This window comes from Rhizopus delemar, genomic scaffold (genome assembly GCF_000149305.1).
Source record: "Rhizopus delemar RA 99-880 supercont3.2 genomic scaffold, whole genome shotgun sequence".
Lineage (NCBI taxonomy): Eukaryota > Fungi > Mucoromycota > Mucoromycetes > Mucorales > Rhizopodaceae > Rhizopus > Rhizopus delemar.
This window is the reverse complement of record NW_027137828.1, coordinates 5089095-5107421: the sequence shown is the minus strand read 5'-3', so window position 1 is coordinate 5107421 and position 18327 is coordinate 5089095. Positions and strand designations below refer to the sequence as shown.

Sequence of the window (18327 nt, the reverse complement as noted above, 5' to 3'; positions counted from 1 at the left end):
CCATAAACTGTGGCAAAGAGTCGAAAATGAATGGAAATTCATTCCACAAGGAACAATGCATCAAATATATAGACAGAAAGCCTTACGGAATACAAGCAGTCTTAGCAGAAAAGGGTGGATCCACTAAATATTTTAAAAGTCAAAAAACTGCACCAACCGACCTCCTCTTTTTGCTGAGTGCTCCTTAGATCAATACTCCGCATCTGACTTTGAAACTTTTATCAATAAATAGTAACAGTATTAACTCCTTTTGTTCCAAGTTTCGTAATGCTTACTTTTAAACTGACGGAGCTATACTGGTATTTCCGAAAAACTGAGTTGCGTTGGTGCAGTTTTTTGACCCACTGTATATGCTTTTGTGTGTGACTTTAATGAAGAAGTTCTTGCGTTTCAGTATCCATTTGGTGTACAAGAATTCGCTCATTCTCCATGATCCATTGTGTCTTGGGAAGCAAATATGCTTTCAATCGATTTCCATGTACTCTTCTTAATTTAGTATCCCGGATGTCTGCACTCTTGATGTGATACGTGCCTTTTCCCAAAATATGTTGTATGATGAATGGACCTTCCCATTTATCTTGCAGTTTTCCTGACCAGGAGGTGGACATATAGTCTTTGAATACTAATACTAATTCACCTATCTTGAATGGAGGTTTCAACTCCTTACTCTGATCCAATAATTTTTTCTCTATAGCTTTCTTTTGGGCAATTTGAGTTTGCTTGATGGCTTGAGTAGCTTGTTCACGGATTCGATTCAAGTTATGTATTTGATGTGTTGTCCTATGCCACAGCTTTGCTTCAAATTTAGGAGAATTTTTCTCATACAAGTGATGATCTAGGTCAAAAGGTGTTCTGGGTTCGTAGCCATAAACTAAGAAAAAAGGGGAATGCTTGGTTGTAGCTTGCTTGATTGATCTATAGGCAAACAATGTCGCAGGTAAATAAGCATCCCAGTCTAACTTTTCTTCATAGGAACGCCTCTGTAGTATTTGTCCAAGTGTTCGGTTGAACCGTTCTATCAGGCCATTGCTTTGTGGGTTGTAGGGTGTTGTAGTTTTGTGTATTATGTTGTAATTTCTACACACCTGTCGGATGAGTTCACTTAAAAAAGGGTTTACCATTATCTGACACCATGATTGTTGGGCATCCATGTCTGCAAATGATGTCTTCATAAACAAACAATGCTATTTCTGATGCATTTTGAAATCGTAAAGGTCTCGCCTCTACGTATTTTGTAAGATAATCTATAGCTGCAATAATATATCTATGTCCTGATCTCGATGTTTGTACATGTTTCACATCGAAGGCAACTCGATCAAATGGCTTTGCTGAAACTGCTACGGGATATAATTCTTCTTTCAACATTTTCTTCCCATGCATTTGGCATCTGTAACATTTCTTGACATATTCCATGATATCGTGTGACATATTATCCCAGTAGTAACGAGATGATATTTTGTGTAGAGTATTATTGTAAGCCAGATGACCTCCTAATGGATGTTGGTGGTATGCGTACATGATTTCTTCTGCTTCCTTTTTGTTTAATACTTTTCTGATAATCCCGTTGTCTGTATTGTATCTATACAAGATGTCTCGATAAATTGTAAACTTATTTGCTTCTTTCTTGAGGTATTTCTTCATTCTAGAAGTTGCGTCTTCAGCTATTTTCATTGTTTGTAGATATTGTGTCAACTGATCGATTTTGTATTGTTCCATTTTGCTTATAGTTTGAAGTTGGTATGTTATGTCGGGATTTTTATTTTTTTCTTTTGTACTGTTTTTATAAGGTTTTATGGATTTTGTTTCAACTACCCCTCCCTTCCTCCATGTAGTTTTGGTAAAATATATATATAGATTGATATTGTTATTTATATGTCTTCATTGTTGTGTATCTTTAATATCCGAGCCTTGATAAAAAGTCTGCGCTCTCGTTTACTCTTCCAAGTCGATATTTTATTTCGAAATCGTATTCAGCAAGTGTTGTGATCCATCGTGCTATAATTCCGGTAGGATTTGGTGATTTGAGTAATCCGTGTAATGCTGAATGATCTGTGATAATCGTGAATCTTTTTCCCAACAGATAAGGACGAAACATTTTTACTGCCCATATGACTGCCAAACATTCTAGCTTTGTCGGTGCGTAATTTATTTCACTGGACCTTAGTCCCCTACTCGCGAATATGACTGGATGCTCGTGACCATTTTCATCTAATTGTGTAAGGATACACCCAAGTCCTGCTTTTGAAGCGTCTGTGACCAAAATAAAGGGTTTATTGAAATCGGGTCTAGTCAAGACAGGAGCGGTTGTAAGCAGTTTCTTCAAGGTTTCAAAGGATTCAGTGGTCTTTTCTGTCCATGGAACTTGTTTAGTAGTTTTTGTTTGATCATGTAAAGGTCTTGCTATAGCGGCAAAATTCTTTATAAATCGTCTATAATAAGAAGCCAAGCCTAAAAATCCTCTGACTTGTTTGAGTGTCTTTGGTTGTGGATATTCGATGATTTTCTTGATTTTTTCTGGGTCTGTTTGTACACCATCTTTTGTTACGATATAGCCAAGGAATTTGAGATGATCTTTGAAGAAAAAACATTTTTCAGGATTTAGTTTGAGATTTGCAATTTGTATACATTGAAAAACTTGTTCCAAGTGGTGTAAATGGTCTTGTTGGTTAAATGAATATACATTTAAGTCGTCTATATATGCTACCAGGCACTTATTAATGAGTGGCCGAAAACATAAATCAATAAGTCGTTGGAATGTGGCAGGAGAGTTTACAAGTCCCATTGGTAATATATTGTAATGGTATATTCCAAACTTTGTTGTGAAGGCAGTTAATTCTTTACTATCTTCCTCCATCGGTACTTGATGAAAACCAGCTCGCATATCTAATGCTGAGAAAACTTTAGCTTTTCCTAACGTGTCTAGCAAGTCATCAATTCGTGGTAATGGGCGTGCATCTTTTTTTGTAACTGCGTTAAGCTTTCGGTAGTCTATTACCATCCTGTATTCTCCATTTTTCTTTTTAACTAAGATGACTGGCGCAGCCCACGGACTATTTGAAGGGGATATTACACCTAGTTTTGTGTATTTTTCTAGTTCTTTTTGCAAGTGTTCTGCTTCTAAAGGGCTAATCCGATACGGCCGGTGACTGATAGGCAATGTGCCTTCTTGTACAGTTATTTTGTGTCGTAGCAACTTTGTATAGCCGATACTATTATTATCCCAATCGAAAATTTCTTCGTATTTCTTTAAGAGCCTTTTTAACATTCTTGCAATTTTTCTATCCATTTCCCCAATTTCAAGCTTACTGTACTTTTCTGCTTCTAAAGTTTCTTTATCTTCATCTGAGGTTTCTTTGTCCATTGCTTCGGTCATTTCCATAGTACAGAGATGAATATCCTTTTCAACATCATATGCTTGTATAATCGTATCTTCTTTAAGGTTGAGTTTTTCCAAGATTCCAATTTCTTCGCCTGGATCCAAAATTATATTATCATTAGAGCGATTATGTATTCGAATTTCCAAACTCTTTTTGTTGGTAATAAAGTTGTGACAAGGGTCAAGGATACCGGTTTTTTGTAGAATTTTGGTGCTGGTTATTTCAAAACTATACATTAATCCCCTAAGTTCATCTTTAGGTTTCTTGATTATGATAGTCTTTGATGAGTTTGCCGGGATAGTTAATCCATCTGATGAGGCTTCCAGAATGCATTGATTTTTAAGATTTTTTATCTGTATGTCTTTCTTATAATCATTTTCAAGCAGTAATAGTGAATGCTCTTCATCCTCAACTTCTTCTTCTTCAGTAGATTCTTCGTCAGTGCTTTCTTCTGATTCCTCTTCAACTTCATCATCTTCTGAATCTGCTTTATCGTTTTCAAAGTGCACTTTTTTCGTTTCTTTCGAATTGGTTGAACTGATTGGATGCTGGTAACTTTGGATATAACTGGAAATTTTTGGTAGAGGTGTATTCTTACGCAAAAAGAATATTTCTATTTCTGCCTTTTTGTTTTTATAGGACACTTTCAGGGTTGAACTATTGAAGTCAATTTTGGCCTTTGCTCTGTTTAACCAGTTGTTTCCGATAATTAAATGAGTTGGGCAAGCTGGCAATACTTCAACTGTACACGGAATAATTAAATCCTCTTGTACTTCGATAGGTACATCATATATTACTCCTAGAGCAGTCTGTTTAGAACCGTTTCCCAAGGTAAATACGCTTTCTGAGGCAGCATCTATTTCTAATCCTAAAGCATCTGCCAGGGATTTTGACATACACGTCTTGGCAGCACCACAGTCAACAAGTACTTTCACCGTTTTGTCTCCGATATTGATTTTTGAATATACGGCAGTGGTATGGATGTCATCCTCTTCTATTACCGCCATAGTTTCCTTTGATGTTTCTGTTACAGGTATTCTTTTGGGTCTACATGCACTTGCTAATTTCCTTCTAAGTGTGGGAGCAGCTACCATCAAATCTCCTACAGATATGTCTGCTTTTTGATTCATAACATCTGATACAATATCATATCTGATAGGTGGGGCCTTCGTTTTTCTTTTTATTGGCTTTGGCTTGATTTCAATAGGGAGATCAGAGTCTACTTCCATACTTCCTGTAGCCTGTATTGGTTGTTTGGGCATGTTGCTTGTTTCCTTGACTTGATTACGTTTGTTTACACGCCTAGTTACTGAAGCACTACTTGGTTGTTTCCATTTTTCTCTGGTTGTCGGTTTAGAATAAGGTTTAGAGCTTAGGACTTCAGGCGGGTGTTCAGGTCTTATAGCAGCATAAAGATCTTGGGCTTGATATGTGTTATCGTATTCATTTTGGGTAAGTATGACATTGAGATTATGTTGTTGGTTTTGTTGTTTAATGGGTTTGTTGTTATGTTGGGTGTTCGATTGACCATTCTTTTGATTATCAAAAGCAACCGACCCATTTAGTTTTTTGATTGCTGATTTTGATAGCGGGGCTGAGAGGTGCCTTGCTGGGGTTGATTATTATGATTATTAGTTGGCTGATTTGGATTACGATTATGATTGTCATATTCATATCTTCCATAACTATGATCATAATTATTCCTGTATCTGTTATCGCTTCGGTAGTTATAACTGTTATTTCCATTTCGGTTATATTCATTGTTGTGAAAATTGTTATAGTTGTCATATCTAGGACGTCGATTATAATTTCTGGTAGGTTGAGATGAATGTTGATGTAGATTCAATTCACTGCGTATAGTTTCTTGAATAAGGTTAACCAAGTCATGTTGTGAGTTGGTATGCACTGATTGATTGTTATGTCTATTCATCATTGGTTGTGTATACAAATGATTATTATTTGTACTGCCTTTCACTTCCATAGTGACTAGTTGATTTGGACCTGTGATTATTTCAGAATAGGGAGCCATATAGTTATTTCCAAAATTATTTCGTAAGTCATTGATAGGTACGGCATGAATATGTCTTTCTTCTGTGTCGATTAACTCTACGTTATGATTGTTTGCACCATGATGTTTTGTATATCTGTTATCATCATGATATATGAGGGCATTGTTGACGTTTCTTGGAATAAAAGGGTTATCCACCATGGCTATTTTACGTGGACGATTGGCATTCCACCATCCATCAGCATGATTGATCCATTCTTGGAATGTATGGGCACTACTTTGTATGCAGAATTGTTTAATTTCTTTAAGTAGACCAACACGAAAACGACTTTCAATAACTGCTTCACTTGTAATGTTCGCAAGGTCAGCTGCTTCTCGTAGTCTTGCCAAAAATATTTGAGGATGTTCTTGTTCACCTTGGAACATTTCGTTAAATTCTAATTCATAACTTTGAATTAGTTCAGGTGTGATGTAGTGTTGCTTGAGCAATTCAATGGCTTTGTCATATGTGACATTAGGGATTCTCTTGAGTATTTCTTTTTCATAGTAAATTTTAGCAGCGCGTCGTAATTGGGATTTGAGCACGATAAGTTTTCTATCATCACTGAGAGTATTAGTGATTGCAAGGTAAGAATCAAGTATTTCTTGAAAATGGCGAAAGTCTTCTCCTTCATAGCCATAAAATTCAATTAACCTTGGGCGAAAACCTTGAGAAAAAGTTTGGTTGTTAGCATTTGCCAACGCGATTTGTCCTGTAGGATATGAGGCCATTTTGAAATTTGATATATTTGTTTTTGGTATGTTTTGTATTTCTTGAAGTAGAGTTTTGATAGTTTTCTTGACGATTTGTTTTAATTTGATAGATTTTTCCGATTGCTTGTTAATAATGTTTGTGATTTGTTGATTTGTTGATTTGTTCCCTCGTAGTGACCACCAAATGTAATTTTAACGTTTTTCTCGTTATGGCCTTAAGAGTTTAGAAGTAAATTTGACTTTTCTTTAGAGTTTAAAAGAATTTGAGATCAAAGATTTGTGTTTAAATGAATAAATTTGGTTTGCTTGTAGTAAGTGACCACCAGATCTTATGTGTAAGATCAATACGATGTTTCTTGATAAAAGTTAAAGTAGAGTAAAAAGTTTAGGTAAACAGGGACTTTCTTGTTAAAGTTTGTTAATTATTGAGTAGAAATATATGGTTTATTTAAACTAACTGACAATTTCTTCACAAAAAGATGGGATATATATATATGTATAATATTTTTTTTTTTTCTTTTTAGCTTTTCTTATTTTTTTGACCTTTTTTATATTTTCAACATTTTTTATCTTTTTAACTTTTTTCATTTTTTTAATTTTTTTTATCTTTTTGACTTGACTCGGCTAATCTCTGTGCATCTTCATTGCCATTTTCGTTACAGTATTTTGGGTGGTTGTTATAACATAAGAGGCGGTTGTTGCTGTTATTTTGTAGTATGGTTGGTTTAGTTTGAGTGTTTTAGAGAAGTTTTTCTTGAAATTTTTAAAGTAAGGTACTGTAGTGACCACCAGATCTTTTAATTAAGATCAAATAAAGGTAAAGGTAAAAAAAATAAAGGGATCAGGAACTTTTATGAGAAGGTTGCCTGTTTATTGAATAAAATATATAAAATAAAATGTGAGTAGAACTGTACTGTCCTTTTTCTTCATCTAAATAGTTGGGATATTTATATTGTTAAATTTTTTTTTTCTCTTTTTGACTTTTTTCATTTTTTTGACTTCTTTCATTTTCTTGACTTTTTTCATTTTTTTGACTTTTTTCATTTTTTTGACCTTTCTCATTTTTTGACTTTTTTCATTTTTTGACTTCTTTGTCACAGATCGTCGGACCACGGGAAGAATCGTCCTCGATTCTTGACCAAGCGTCTGTTTGTTTGATTTTTAAAGATAAGGCACGGAAGAGACTATAACCAGGTACAATTGTTTTAAGGGCTGTTTGTTTTGCTGCTATGTAAATGGTTACTGATTCTGGAGTAGGCTTTGGCCTTCTGAACTTGAAGTGGGCCCATCGCGATACATTTAATGATATAAGTTCACAAAGAGAGTCCTTTAGTTCTTGCAAACGTTCAATTTCTCTTATAGCCGCCTTATATTGTTCATATTGGTTTTGAATAAGCGCTTCAATGTTCATTAACAATTCAAAATCATCTTCTATTTCCCAATTGGCTTCTTGGTCTTCCTGATTATGTCCTTCTAACATTGCCTTGATTCCCTCTACAGTGTAAATTGCATATTCTTCCCTTGTAAATGTGATACCATCGATTTCATATGTAAGATTCGTAGGTCCAATATTACAATCTTCCCACATTATTAAAAAAATCGTTCATTACTGTTAAAGCTGCTTCATAGCCTTGTTCTTGATATACCTTCTTGATGTAAGTATCCATATCCATGGAAAATGCATTGTTGTTCTGGTTAACCATTGATACGGGGACTTGTTCGTTTGTTTTGTTCATTGAAATAAAATATAGCTTTTCCATTTTTTTTTCTCTATTTATATACTTTTTTTTTTTGTATTGCTGATTGATACTAGTCACATGTTGTTTCATCTTAATGAAATAACTCCTTTGTTTGTTCATCTAATTTGGTCATAACATGTCTCAGGTTTTCTTGACACCATTGCACTTTTGGTAACAGGTACGGTTTCATTCTGTTTCCGTGTACCCTTCTTAATTTGGTATCTTCTGGATTCATGCTCTTGATGTGATACGTGCCTTTGCCTAATATGTGTTGTACAACATAAGGTCCTTCCCACTTGTCTTGTAACTTTGCTGACCAAGATGTGGATAAGTAATCTTTATAGATGAGTACCAAGTCTCCTAGTCTAAATGGAGGTTTCAGTTCTTTGCGTTCATCTAATATCTTGTTTTCTATCTGCTTCTTCTGTGATTCTTGCGTTTGGCGTATATTTTGCGCTGCAACTTTTCTTATGTTACTGAGATTATGTATTTGATGGATTGTCCTATGTTTCAGAATGGCTTCAAACTTTGGTGAATTTCGTTCGTATATATGATAGTCCATGTCAAATGGCGTTTTTGGTTCGTAACCGTAGAGTAGGAAGAATGGCGTTTGTTGTGTAGATGCTTGTTTAATTGTTCGATAAGCGAAAAGTGCCGCTGGTAAATATTGATCCCAGTCTTCTTTTTCGTCCACACTTCTTTTCTGTAATATTTGTCCTAACGTTCTGTTGAAACGTTCTATCAACCCGTTACTTTGTGGGTTATAAGGTGTAGTTGTTTTATGAATAATTGAATATGTTCTGCAAACTTGCTGTAAAAGCTTGCTGATAAACGGCTTGCCATTATCCGAAACTATAATTGTGGGACAACCATGTCTACATATGATTTCTTCGTATAAGAATAAAGCAATTTCTGATGCAGTTTGGAAACGAATGGGTCTTGCTTCCACGTATTTAGTAAGGTAGTCGATTCCTGCTATGATATATCTGTTTCCGGATCGTGAAGCTTGCACATGTTTAACGTCTAAAGCGATGCGATCAAAGGGTTTTACTGATACTGGCACAGGGTATAATTCTTCTTTTAGCGACTTTTTCCCATGTCTCTGACATCTGTGACATTTCTTCACGTATTCCATTATATCTTTAGTCATGTTGTCCCAGTAATAACGTGATGCTATTTTGTGCAATGTGTTGTTATAAGCCATGTGTCCACCTAGAGGATGCTGATGGTATGTATACATGATTTCTTCTGCTTCTTGTTTATTCATTACTTTCCGTATAATACCATTTTCAGTATTATAACGATAAAGTGTGTTTTGGTATATGGTGAACTTGTGTGCTTCTTTTTGTAGGTATTTTGCTTGCTTCTTTGAAATACCTTCTGGCAATTTCAAGTCTTGTAAATATTGTTTCAGCATGTCTATTTGTTTTTGTTCCATTTTTTTTTGTTGAATAAAGTTTTTGTGTTACTAATCGTTATTTGTGATACTGTATCTATTGTTTGATGTTTCAGGGTTCTTTTTGATAATGTGATGTATTCTAAATTTGTAAAATTTCCATTTTTCTAATCTCGGTGTTTTCGGTTGTATGAAAATTTTCGTTTTCTGAAATTTGGGGGCCGTGCTCCTCGAATGATTTTTTTTTTTTTTTTGTGTTGTTTTTGGATTTTTGTTGTTTTAGGTATCATCTTCCCTCCCATCCTCCTATTGATGAATAGTAATATATATGTTGGTAATAATAGTTGTAAAGTTATAGTCGTCTAATATCCTAGTCTTGACAAGAAATCTGCACTTTCATTGACACGTCCAGGTCGATACTTGATATCAAAGTCGTACTCTGACAATGTGACAATCCATCGTGCGATAAGTCCGGTGGGGTTTGGTGTTTTCAGTAAACCAGTTAAGGCTGAATGATCAGTAATGATCATAAATTTCTTTCCATGTAAATAAGGTCGAAACAGTTTTACAGCCCAAATGACGGCTAAGCATTCTAGTTTTGTAGGTGCGTAATTAGCCTCGTTTGGCTTGAGACCTCGACTTGCAAATACAACCGGATGTTCTTTTCCATCTTCATCTAACTGTGACAATACACATCCTAGTCCTAATTTTGATGCGTCCGTTACTAAAATGAACTCCTTGTTGAAGTCTGGTCTTGCTAATACAGGTGCTGTGGTTAGCAACTTTTTGAGTGTTTCGAATGATTCTGTTGTTTGTTGTGTCCACGGGATCTTCTTCTTTGTTTTCGTCTGGTCGTGCAAAGGTCTAGCTATCGCTGCGAAATCCTTAATGAAACGTCTATAGTATGATGCAATTCCTAAGAATGACCTGACTTGAGTTGTAGTTGTTGGTTGTGGATATTCGACTATCTTCTTTATCTTTTCTGGATCTGTATGTATACCATCTTTGGTTACGATATATCCAAAAAATTTTAAATGATCTTTAAAGAAAAAGCATTTTTCCGGGTTGAGCTTCAGGTTTGCTGTTTCTACACACTGGAATACTAGTTCTAAGTGTTGGAGATGTTCTTGATCGTTGTTTGAGTATACATTTAAGTCGTCGATATAAGCTACTAGGCATTTATTGATCAATGGTCGAAAACATAGATCTATCAATCTTTGGAAAGTGGCTGGAGAGTTTACTAAACCCATAGGTAAGGTAATTGTAATGATATGTTCCAAATTTGGTAGTAAAATGCTGTCAGCTCTTTGCTTGATTCGTCTAAGGGTACTTGATGAAATCCAGCTCGCATGTCAAGTGCTGAGAACACTTTGGCTTTTCCTAGCGTATCTAATAGATCGTCTATTCTTGGTAAAGGATATGCATCCTTCTTTGTTACTGTGTTGAGCTTTCGGTAGTCGATTACCATTCTATATTCACCGTTTTTTCTTCTTTACTAAGATAACTGGCGCAGCCCAAGGACTATTTGATGGGGATATTACTCCTAACTTGCAATACTTGTCCAATTCCTTTTGAAGATATTCCGCTTCTAAGGGGCTGATTCGATATGGTCTATGGCTGATTGGCATTGTATCTTCTTGTATAATAATCTTGTGATTTATAACGTCTGTTCGTCCTATGGTATCATTATTCCAATCGAATACATGATCGTATCTACTGAGTAGAGCTCGCAGTTGCTTTCGAATGTCAGATGGTAATTCTCCTATTTCCAGTTTTTCATATAATGCAGTATCCAACAGTTTATGTTTCGTTTTGTGCTTGTTTCTAATATCACTAGTTCCTATTGTACATAGATCGTGATTCGTTTGTAAAGTATAGGCTGATATGACTTTATCTCGATGTAAATTGTATCGTTCTAATATTCCTAGCTCTTCTTCTGGTTCTACGATAATTACTTCATTGGTGCGATTAAAGAGTCGTATTTCAACTGTCCGCTTATTCACAATTAGGGTAGAACATGTATCAAAGTATCCGCTAGCATTATTTAGCTTAGGGTGAGTTGTTTCAAAGTGATAAATCAAATCGGGTATTTCTTTTTCTGGTTTGTCCAATGTTAAGGTCATCGATGAGTTAGCTGGTATTGTTAATCCGGATGCTGTAGCTTGTATGAAGTGAGATTCTTTGAAATTTGTTATAGTAACTTCCTCTTTTGTTCCATCTTCTAATACTAATAGAGACTGATTTTCTTTTTCATCATCTGTTATTTCCTCTTCAGTGTCATTTTCTGAGCTTTCTTCTTCTTCTGATTCAGTTTCTTCAATATCATCGTCGTAACTATCATCGGATTGTTCTTCATCAGATTGCTCTAACTTGTTATTGGTTAGGCTAACTGGGGGTTGATATGTCTGCTGATAAGACCTCATTTTTGGCAATACAACATTCTTCCGTTCGTAATATATGGGTAGTTTGGCCTTTTGATGTTTGTATTTGACCTTCAAGGTTAAGGTGTCAAAGTCAATTCTTGCTTTTGCACGGTTTAACCAATTGTTTCCCAGGATAAGGTGTGTAGGGCATGATGGTAATACTTCAATGGTACATGGAATAACCATATCATCTTTTATTCCAATTGGTACATCATATATCAATCCAAGACCTGTCTGCTTTGAGCCATTTCCTAGAGTGAAAATGCTGTCTGATGCTGAATCTATTTCTAATCCTAGGGCATCTGCTAAAGCCTTCGACATACATGTTTTTGCAGCACCACTATCGACTAATGCTTTTATGTTTTTGTCGCCAATGCTTACGGTTGAATACACAGCGGTTGTGTTTAATTCTTCATCCTCCAGTAATGCCATGATTTGTTGTAATTGCTGGGATGCTTGATCTTGTTTTGGCTTTCGTTTTGGTCTACACTCGCTTACAAGTTTTCTTCTTAATGCAGGTGCTACTGTAATTAAATCACCTATATCTATGTCGGCTTTGTGTCGTAACACATCTAATACAATGTCGTATTTGATGTCAGGTTGTGTTCTTTTTATTCTAGGTGCCTTATGCTTCTGCTTTTCTTGTATAGGCAAGTCCATGTCAACTTCAATGTTTTGTGGTTGCATTGATACCTTTGGTCTAGTTGTCGGATGAACTTCTTCGATATGACTTCTTGTTGTTACTCGTTTCGTCACAGAAGGTCCTGCTACTTGCTTTCCTTTGTCCTTAGCTTGTCTATTTTTTGGATATGGGGTTGCGGTTCCGACTTCAGGAGGTTTTTCCGGTCTGATAGCTGCATATAGATCTTTATTATGCTTTGAGTTTTTATTTTCCGTTTCTGTTAATAAGGCGTTTAGTTGATGCTGTTGTGTATTATTAATGGGTTTTGTATTATTTTGGGTGTTTGATTGACCATTTCCTTGTTTAAAGGCAACCGACCCATTTAGTTTTTTGACGGTTGTTTTGTATTGGAAGTTTGTTGCTGCACGTTGTTATTGTCCATTTGTGTGTTGTACCTATTATTGTTGTTGTAGTTATTGCTGTATCTTCCATACCTATTGTTGCCATTATTGTTGCTACTGTTGTTGTTATAATCGTTGTAATTGCTGCTATTGTTGTAACGATTATTGCGGTTGTAATTTCTGGCAGGTTGTTGATATTGTTGATGATTGTTGAACTCCATACGAATAGTCTTTTGAATAAGGTCCACTAGATCCTGCTGTTGATTAGTCTCCATAATTTGCTGATGGTTGTAAGTTTGCTGAGATCTGTGATGATTACGATTACCGTGTTGTTGACTTGGATAACCTTTAGAAGTATCCATAGCTGCTAACTGGTTGATAGCAAGCATGTTATGATCGTTTGAATTGTATACTGGCATATTAGTATGTTGAACTTCTCGGTAAGGTAAGACTGGTACACCATATTCATAATCGTCAATAAGTTCGATGTTATGATTTGGGGGTGTATGATGCGGCTGATAATAGCTGTCACTGGGATAGACCAAAGCTTGGTTTGCATTTCTTGGGATAAAGGGATTATCTACCATAGCAATTCTACGTGGTCTATTTGCGTTCCACCATCCTTCTGCGTGGTTCATCCAATCCTTTAGTGTCTTTGAGCTACTTTGTATGCAGAATCTTTTGATTTCTGGCTGTAAACCAGCTCTAAATCGGCTTTCGATTACAGCTTCATCTTCGATATTGGCAAGATCAGCTGCTTCCCTTAGTCTAGCTAAGAAGATACGGGGGTGTTCTTGTTCTCCTTGAATCATATCATTAAATTCCAATTCATAGTTTTGGATGAGCTCTGCTGTGACATATTGACTTCTAAGAGCTTCAATTGCTTGTTCGTATTTGACGTCGGGAAGTTTCTTGAGTATGTCTTTTTCAAAAAAGACTTTTGCAGCACCTTTAAGTAAAGATCTGAGAATTGCGAGTTTACGGGCGTCATGTACATTATTGATAGCAAGATAAGATTCGAGTCTTTCTAGGAAGTAGCGAAAATCTTCGCCTTCATATCCATGAAAGTCAACGGGTACAGGTTTATAGTTATAATTATTGGCCAACGCGATATGTCCGGTATTGTAAGTCGCCATTTTAGATGTTATTGAGTTTGTAAATAAGTTGTTTGAGTGCTTGAGCAAGTAAATTCTTGTGAGTTAAGGTTTTGTAAGTTTTGATTTGTTGATTCTTGAGTATTTTCAATTATAGTGTAATTGACCCTCGTAGTGACTGTTGTATAATGGTTTAAATAATAAAGGAAAAGGTAAAAACAAAGATCAAGAAACAGTTTGGGTACTTTTTGAGACTGATCTTTATTTCAGTTTTAGTTAAAGTAAAAATTATTCTAATTGAAGGCAGGTATTTATATCTTATTGAGTGAGTGGCTTGATATCTTCTATTGTGATCGTTCTTCTAATATTCAGGTACTTTAGCAAGTGTTATCTATAATTATGATTATGAAAACTTTTCATTTGTTCTTTTGTATGTCTGTCATAGATTATCTTTTATTCTGGGAATTCCTCACTGAATTGAATAACATTATTCAATTATGTGAAAGATTAGCAATATTCCTGACATTGGATTGGATTTGGTTATTTTAGTTGATACGTCTTCTTATCAAAGAACTCTCATGAATACAATACATATTCTAAAAGAACATGTTTAATTGGAATTGATTGTATGATCTTATTTAAATAAACTTGTATTTTATTTTATTTTAATTATGATCTTGTATTAAGACTTATATTTATTAATGTCAACTACAATCAGTTACTGTTCTACAACAGTGACCACCAAATGTTATTTTGTAGTATGGTTGGTTTAGTTTGAGTGTTTTAGAGAAGTTTTTCTTGAAATTTTTAAAGTAAGGTACTGTAGTGACCACCAGATCTTTTAATTAAGATCAAATAAAGGTAAAGGTAAAAAAAATAAAGGGATCAGGAACTTTTATGAGAAGGTTGCCTGTTTATTGAATAAAATATATAAAATAAAATGTGAGTAGAACTGTACTGTCCTTTTTCTTCATCTAAATAGTTGGGATATTTATATTGTTAAATTTTTTTTTTTTTCTCTTTTTGACTTTTTTCATTTTTTTGACTTCTTTCATTTTCTTGACTTTTTTCATTTTTTGACTTCTTTGTCACACTAGGACTGAGTCCTTTCTTCAGCAAAAGTTACACCAACTGCGTCACAATATTTTGACTTCTTTATTCACTTCTATTGTCACAATATGACAAAAGTCTAAAAAAGAAGAAAGGGGTGAATCATATATGCGCGAACCGGGAATCGAACCCGGGCCCTTCGCGTGGCAGGCGAAGATTATACCACTTAACCATCCGCGCATCTTTCTGAGTGTTGTAGACAAAAGAGATAAGCCCTCACTCAATATTCCGGCTCGCACTGCAAATAATGTAGGGGCTTTGACGTAGAATTTTAACAGACCTATCAATCATCAATCCGGAGATTTTATAATTTTTTTATGAGAAACCATTATATCTTGCTGTATTGCACTTTTTTTAATTTTGAAAAAAGATTTAGGTGCGAAAAAAATAAAGAAATTTATTGATATTTTTGTTTTTTTTTGTAGGGTAAGTATTCATAGAGTTATTCATGTTTTAAAAAAGCGTCTTTTTTTTTCAAATGATCTTTTTTTGGAAAGCCTGTTCCCCTCTATCGTTTAAAGACCGATGTCTTCTTTTTTTTTATTTTGCTCAGAAAAATACATATTAGGAAGGCAGTCTGTGGTTTTTAGCTTAGATCATTAGAAATGTGTAACAGAAAGTAACAAAATAGTCGTGTTTGGGAAAAAAAAAGACTTGGTTAAAAAAAAAGACTTGGTAAAAAAAAAAAGACTTGGTAAAAAAAAAAGATTTGGTAAAAAAAAGTTTAAGTAAAAAACAGTTTAAGTAAAAAAACAGTTTAAGTAAAAAAAAACAGGGTCTAGCAATAGAAAGTTCATTGTTCAAATGAATACAATAATCTAAGAGCGAATATACTTTATAGAAATGCAAATACTTTTACATTATAAAAAAAGAATACGTGTATATTCTAAAAGAATAAAAAAATAAAGAAGCTCTGCTGACATTTTGTTACAAGGCAGTTATAATTAACAAATACATACAAAACTTTTTGTTTATCAAATAAATATATTGCTTTATTATTTTTTATGACAAATATTGTAAAAGAATATATGCTTTTAAGCTTATACTAGTTTATTACTTACTTTATGTTTGCACATGTGCGTAATTTGCCATTAGCCATTAGCCATTAGCCATTAAAGATGTGGGGCAATGACAACTTTCTTTACCAAAAAGAACTTTTTAGCAACAGGCAACAATATAAGTCTGTTATTCTTATAGTTTCTTTAAGTTGGAAAGAACAACTTTGCTCATGAGGTTCATGTTCGTCATCCGAATGTGTCCCATTAGGAATTTCTAATGTAAAAAAAAAGGACATTAGTTTTAGTCACTATTTTTTTTTCTTATAAACTTACATTTGGCCAGTGCTTGGTCTTTTCTTTTTATCTTCTTTAATTTTGGCATCTAGTCTATTCCATGAAACAAAACTAGGGAGAAAAAAAAAGTTATTTTACTGCCTTATTTCATTGTTTAAGCACCGACTGTTTTTGCAAATTTAGTATTCCTTTTTTATCAGGCACGTTTTTTTTTCTTCCTTATTTCTTTACAAAATACTAAATTCTTTAAAATGAACAACATGAACAACACCAAAATCGCCTGCACTTGTACCGAATGCAGCATGCATCCCGGTGGATTTAGAAGACTCACCAAAAGAACTGTTCTTAGCCATAAGCGTTTAGACAGAATCAGAGGAAGAGGTTTTAGTTTTATTTTTTTTGTATAAAGGCACTCGTGTTAATGTAAAAAAAAAAAAAATAGAGTCTGGAAGACAATCAACCGAAGTCATGCAACAATCAGCAGCCATCCATGAAACCGAAAGTGAGCATACCACCTTTGAAGGTATATTTTCAGTCAACAAAGCATTTTATATTAGAAAGATTTTATTTATTGAAGTGTATTTTGCAACTTGTTAGACCACATGAATGTTGATGGAGAGGAGGAATTGAGCCACGAAGATCAGCTCAAGCATCTTTTGGTGCTTTACGTGGTTCTTTTCCAAGCAAAGCACCTCTCTGTGCAAGCTGGTGAAGAGTTATTAGCCTTTCTTTCTTTCTTTGTTCGTGCTCTTGGCCATGGCATGGAGATTCCAACAAAGATCTCCACAGCTCGTGCCATGGTCAACTACTCGTCTGCCAGCAGTGGTGTCTCCCGTTTTCTTGTCTGTTCCCTCTGCAGAAGCGTGTACACCATGGGAAGTTTGCATGCCCGACAATGCTCCTACGTCAGGTTTGCAAACAACCCTCATCGCCAAGAACAACCATGTGGTAATCCTCTTTATGTTGGAAGCACCGTCAAGCCTGCCCTTGAATATTCTTACAACTCAACTTTGGAAACCTTAAAGAAGTTTTTTGCTCGTCCTGCCTTCGAGTTTCAAATTGAGCAGTGGAGAAGTAGATCGGTGGAAGAGGATGTTCTTTACGACATTTATGATGGTAGAGTTTGGGGCCAGCTTGCTGACTCAAATGCTCAGCCATTTGTCAACAAAGAAAGGTCGCTGATGGTGTCGTTGAATGTGGACTGGTTCCAGCCTAGTGACGGTATGCACTACTCTTGTGGTGGTGTATACCTAACTATCAACAATCTCCCTAGAAGTTCGAGGATGAAGACTTCCAACATTATCCTCGTTGGCATGATTCCTGGTCCTGGCGAACCCACGGATGACCAAATTCAAAACTTCTTGCGGCCAATGGTGGATGAGTTGATTGTCCTGTACGATGGTGCGGTTATACCCACCTATCAATGCCCAAATGGTGTGCTTGTTCGTGTTGCTTTAATGTCAGTCAACTGTGACATACCTGCAGCACGTAAAGTAGCCGGGTTTATGGGGCAGTCAGCTCATAAGGCTTGTAACAAATGCTCAACTGTCTTTCCAAGAATCAGTACTGGCGCCAATTCATCCAAGCCTGATTTCTCCAACTTTGATGATGAGCATTGGGTAATGAGGGACAGCACCCAGCAAAGACGAGAGGCGTATGACTGGCTGAACGCGACCCATATCACCCAGCAAAAGGCATTGCAGACAAGTACGGGGAGTAAATGGAGCGAGCTTCATCGACTTTGCTATTTTGATGTGGTAAGATTGACAACTGTGGATCCAATGCACAACTTGTTCCTTGGTACACCAAAGAGGATGATTGAAGTTTGGGAAAGCCGTGGTTTGCTTACAGTAAATGATTTCAAGGCAATGGCTGATGAATCAAATTCAATTCTCATTCCTTCTCAATACTGCAAGATCCCTAGATGTATGTAACAAATATAAAAAACTTTAATTTATGTTCAAGCTAACAATTTTTTTTTTTTAAAAAAAAAAGCCAAGGTTGAAAGTTCTTTCAGCAATATGAAATCTGACGAGTGGAGAACGTGGTGTGTTGTGCTTTCGCCTTTTCTCTTGAAACAAAAGCTGACAAGAGAGCACTTCGATGTTTGGA

General features: G+C 35.4%; 8 protein-coding genes and 1 non-coding gene across 9 annotated transcripts; 1 reads left to right on the top strand and 8 right to left on the bottom strand.

The window, feature by feature from the left end:
• Positions 1-368: 368 nt before the first annotated feature.
• RO3G_04219 (uncharacterized protein) lies at positions 369-1716 on the bottom strand (the record flags this gene model as incomplete). The annotated part of the gene is made up of 2 exons (XM_067658809.1): positions 369-871; positions 1119-1716. 2 exons carry the CDS (start codon positions 1714-1716, stop codon positions 369-371), a joined length of 1101 nt encoding a protein of 366 aa, XP_067514910.1.
• A 1401-nt stretch (positions 1717-3117) lies between these two features.
• On the bottom strand, positions 3118-4639 carry RO3G_04218 (uncharacterized protein; the record flags this gene model as incomplete). The annotated part of the gene is made up of 2 exons (XM_067658808.1): positions 3118-3146; positions 3307-4639. The coding sequence occupies 2 exons, from the start codon at positions 4637-4639 to the stop codon at positions 3118-3120; spliced, it is 1362 nt and encodes a 453-aa protein (XP_067514909.1).
• Positions 4640-5219: 580 nt separating this feature from the next.
• Positions 5220-6156, bottom strand: RO3G_04217 (uncharacterized protein; the record flags this gene model as incomplete). Its single annotated transcript, XM_067658807.1, has 2 exons — positions 5220-5299; positions 5343-6156. 2 exons carry the CDS (start codon positions 6154-6156, stop codon positions 5220-5222), a joined length of 894 nt encoding a protein of 297 aa, XP_067514908.1.
• A 1057-nt stretch (positions 6157-7213) lies between these two features.
• RO3G_04216 (uncharacterized protein) lies at positions 7214-7726 on the bottom strand (the record flags this gene model as incomplete). Its single annotated transcript, XM_067658806.1, has 1 exon — positions 7214-7726. The coding sequence occupies one exon, from the start codon at positions 7724-7726 to the stop codon at positions 7214-7216; it is 513 nt and encodes a 170-aa protein (XP_067514907.1).
• Positions 7727-7968: 242 nt separating this feature from the next.
• RO3G_04215 (uncharacterized protein) lies at positions 7969-9144 on the bottom strand (the record flags this gene model as incomplete). Its single annotated transcript, XM_067658805.1, has 1 exon — positions 7969-9144. One exon carries the CDS (start codon positions 9142-9144, stop codon positions 7969-7971), a length of 1176 nt encoding a protein of 391 aa, XP_067514906.1.
• Positions 9145-12700: 3556 nt separating this feature from the next.
• Positions 12701-13855, bottom strand: RO3G_04214 (uncharacterized protein; the record flags this gene model as incomplete). The annotated part of the gene is made up of 2 exons (XM_067658804.1): positions 12701-12773; positions 12813-13855. The coding sequence occupies 2 exons, from the start codon at positions 13853-13855 to the stop codon at positions 12701-12703; spliced, it is 1116 nt and encodes a 371-aa protein (XP_067514905.1).
• A 1177-nt stretch (positions 13856-15032) lies between these two features.
• On the bottom strand, positions 15033-15103 carry RO3G_19044. The gene has a single exon. It is a non-coding gene; the product is annotated as a tRNA-Gly (tRNA).
• Positions 15104-16185: 1082 nt separating this feature from the next.
• On the bottom strand, positions 16186-16568 carry RO3G_04213 (uncharacterized protein; the record flags this gene model as incomplete). The annotated part of the gene is made up of 3 exons (XM_067658803.1): positions 16186-16195; positions 16255-16326; positions 16447-16568. 3 exons carry the CDS (start codon positions 16566-16568, stop codon positions 16186-16188), a joined length of 204 nt encoding a protein of 67 aa, XP_067514904.1.
• Positions 16569-16683: 115 nt separating this feature from the next.
• Positions 16684-18149, top strand: RO3G_04212 (uncharacterized protein; the record flags this gene model as incomplete). The annotated part of the gene is made up of 2 exons (XM_067658802.1): positions 16684-16738; positions 16813-18149. 2 exons carry the CDS (start codon positions 16684-16686, stop codon positions 18147-18149), a joined length of 1392 nt encoding a protein of 463 aa, XP_067514903.1.
• Positions 18150-18327: the final 178 nt, after the last annotated feature.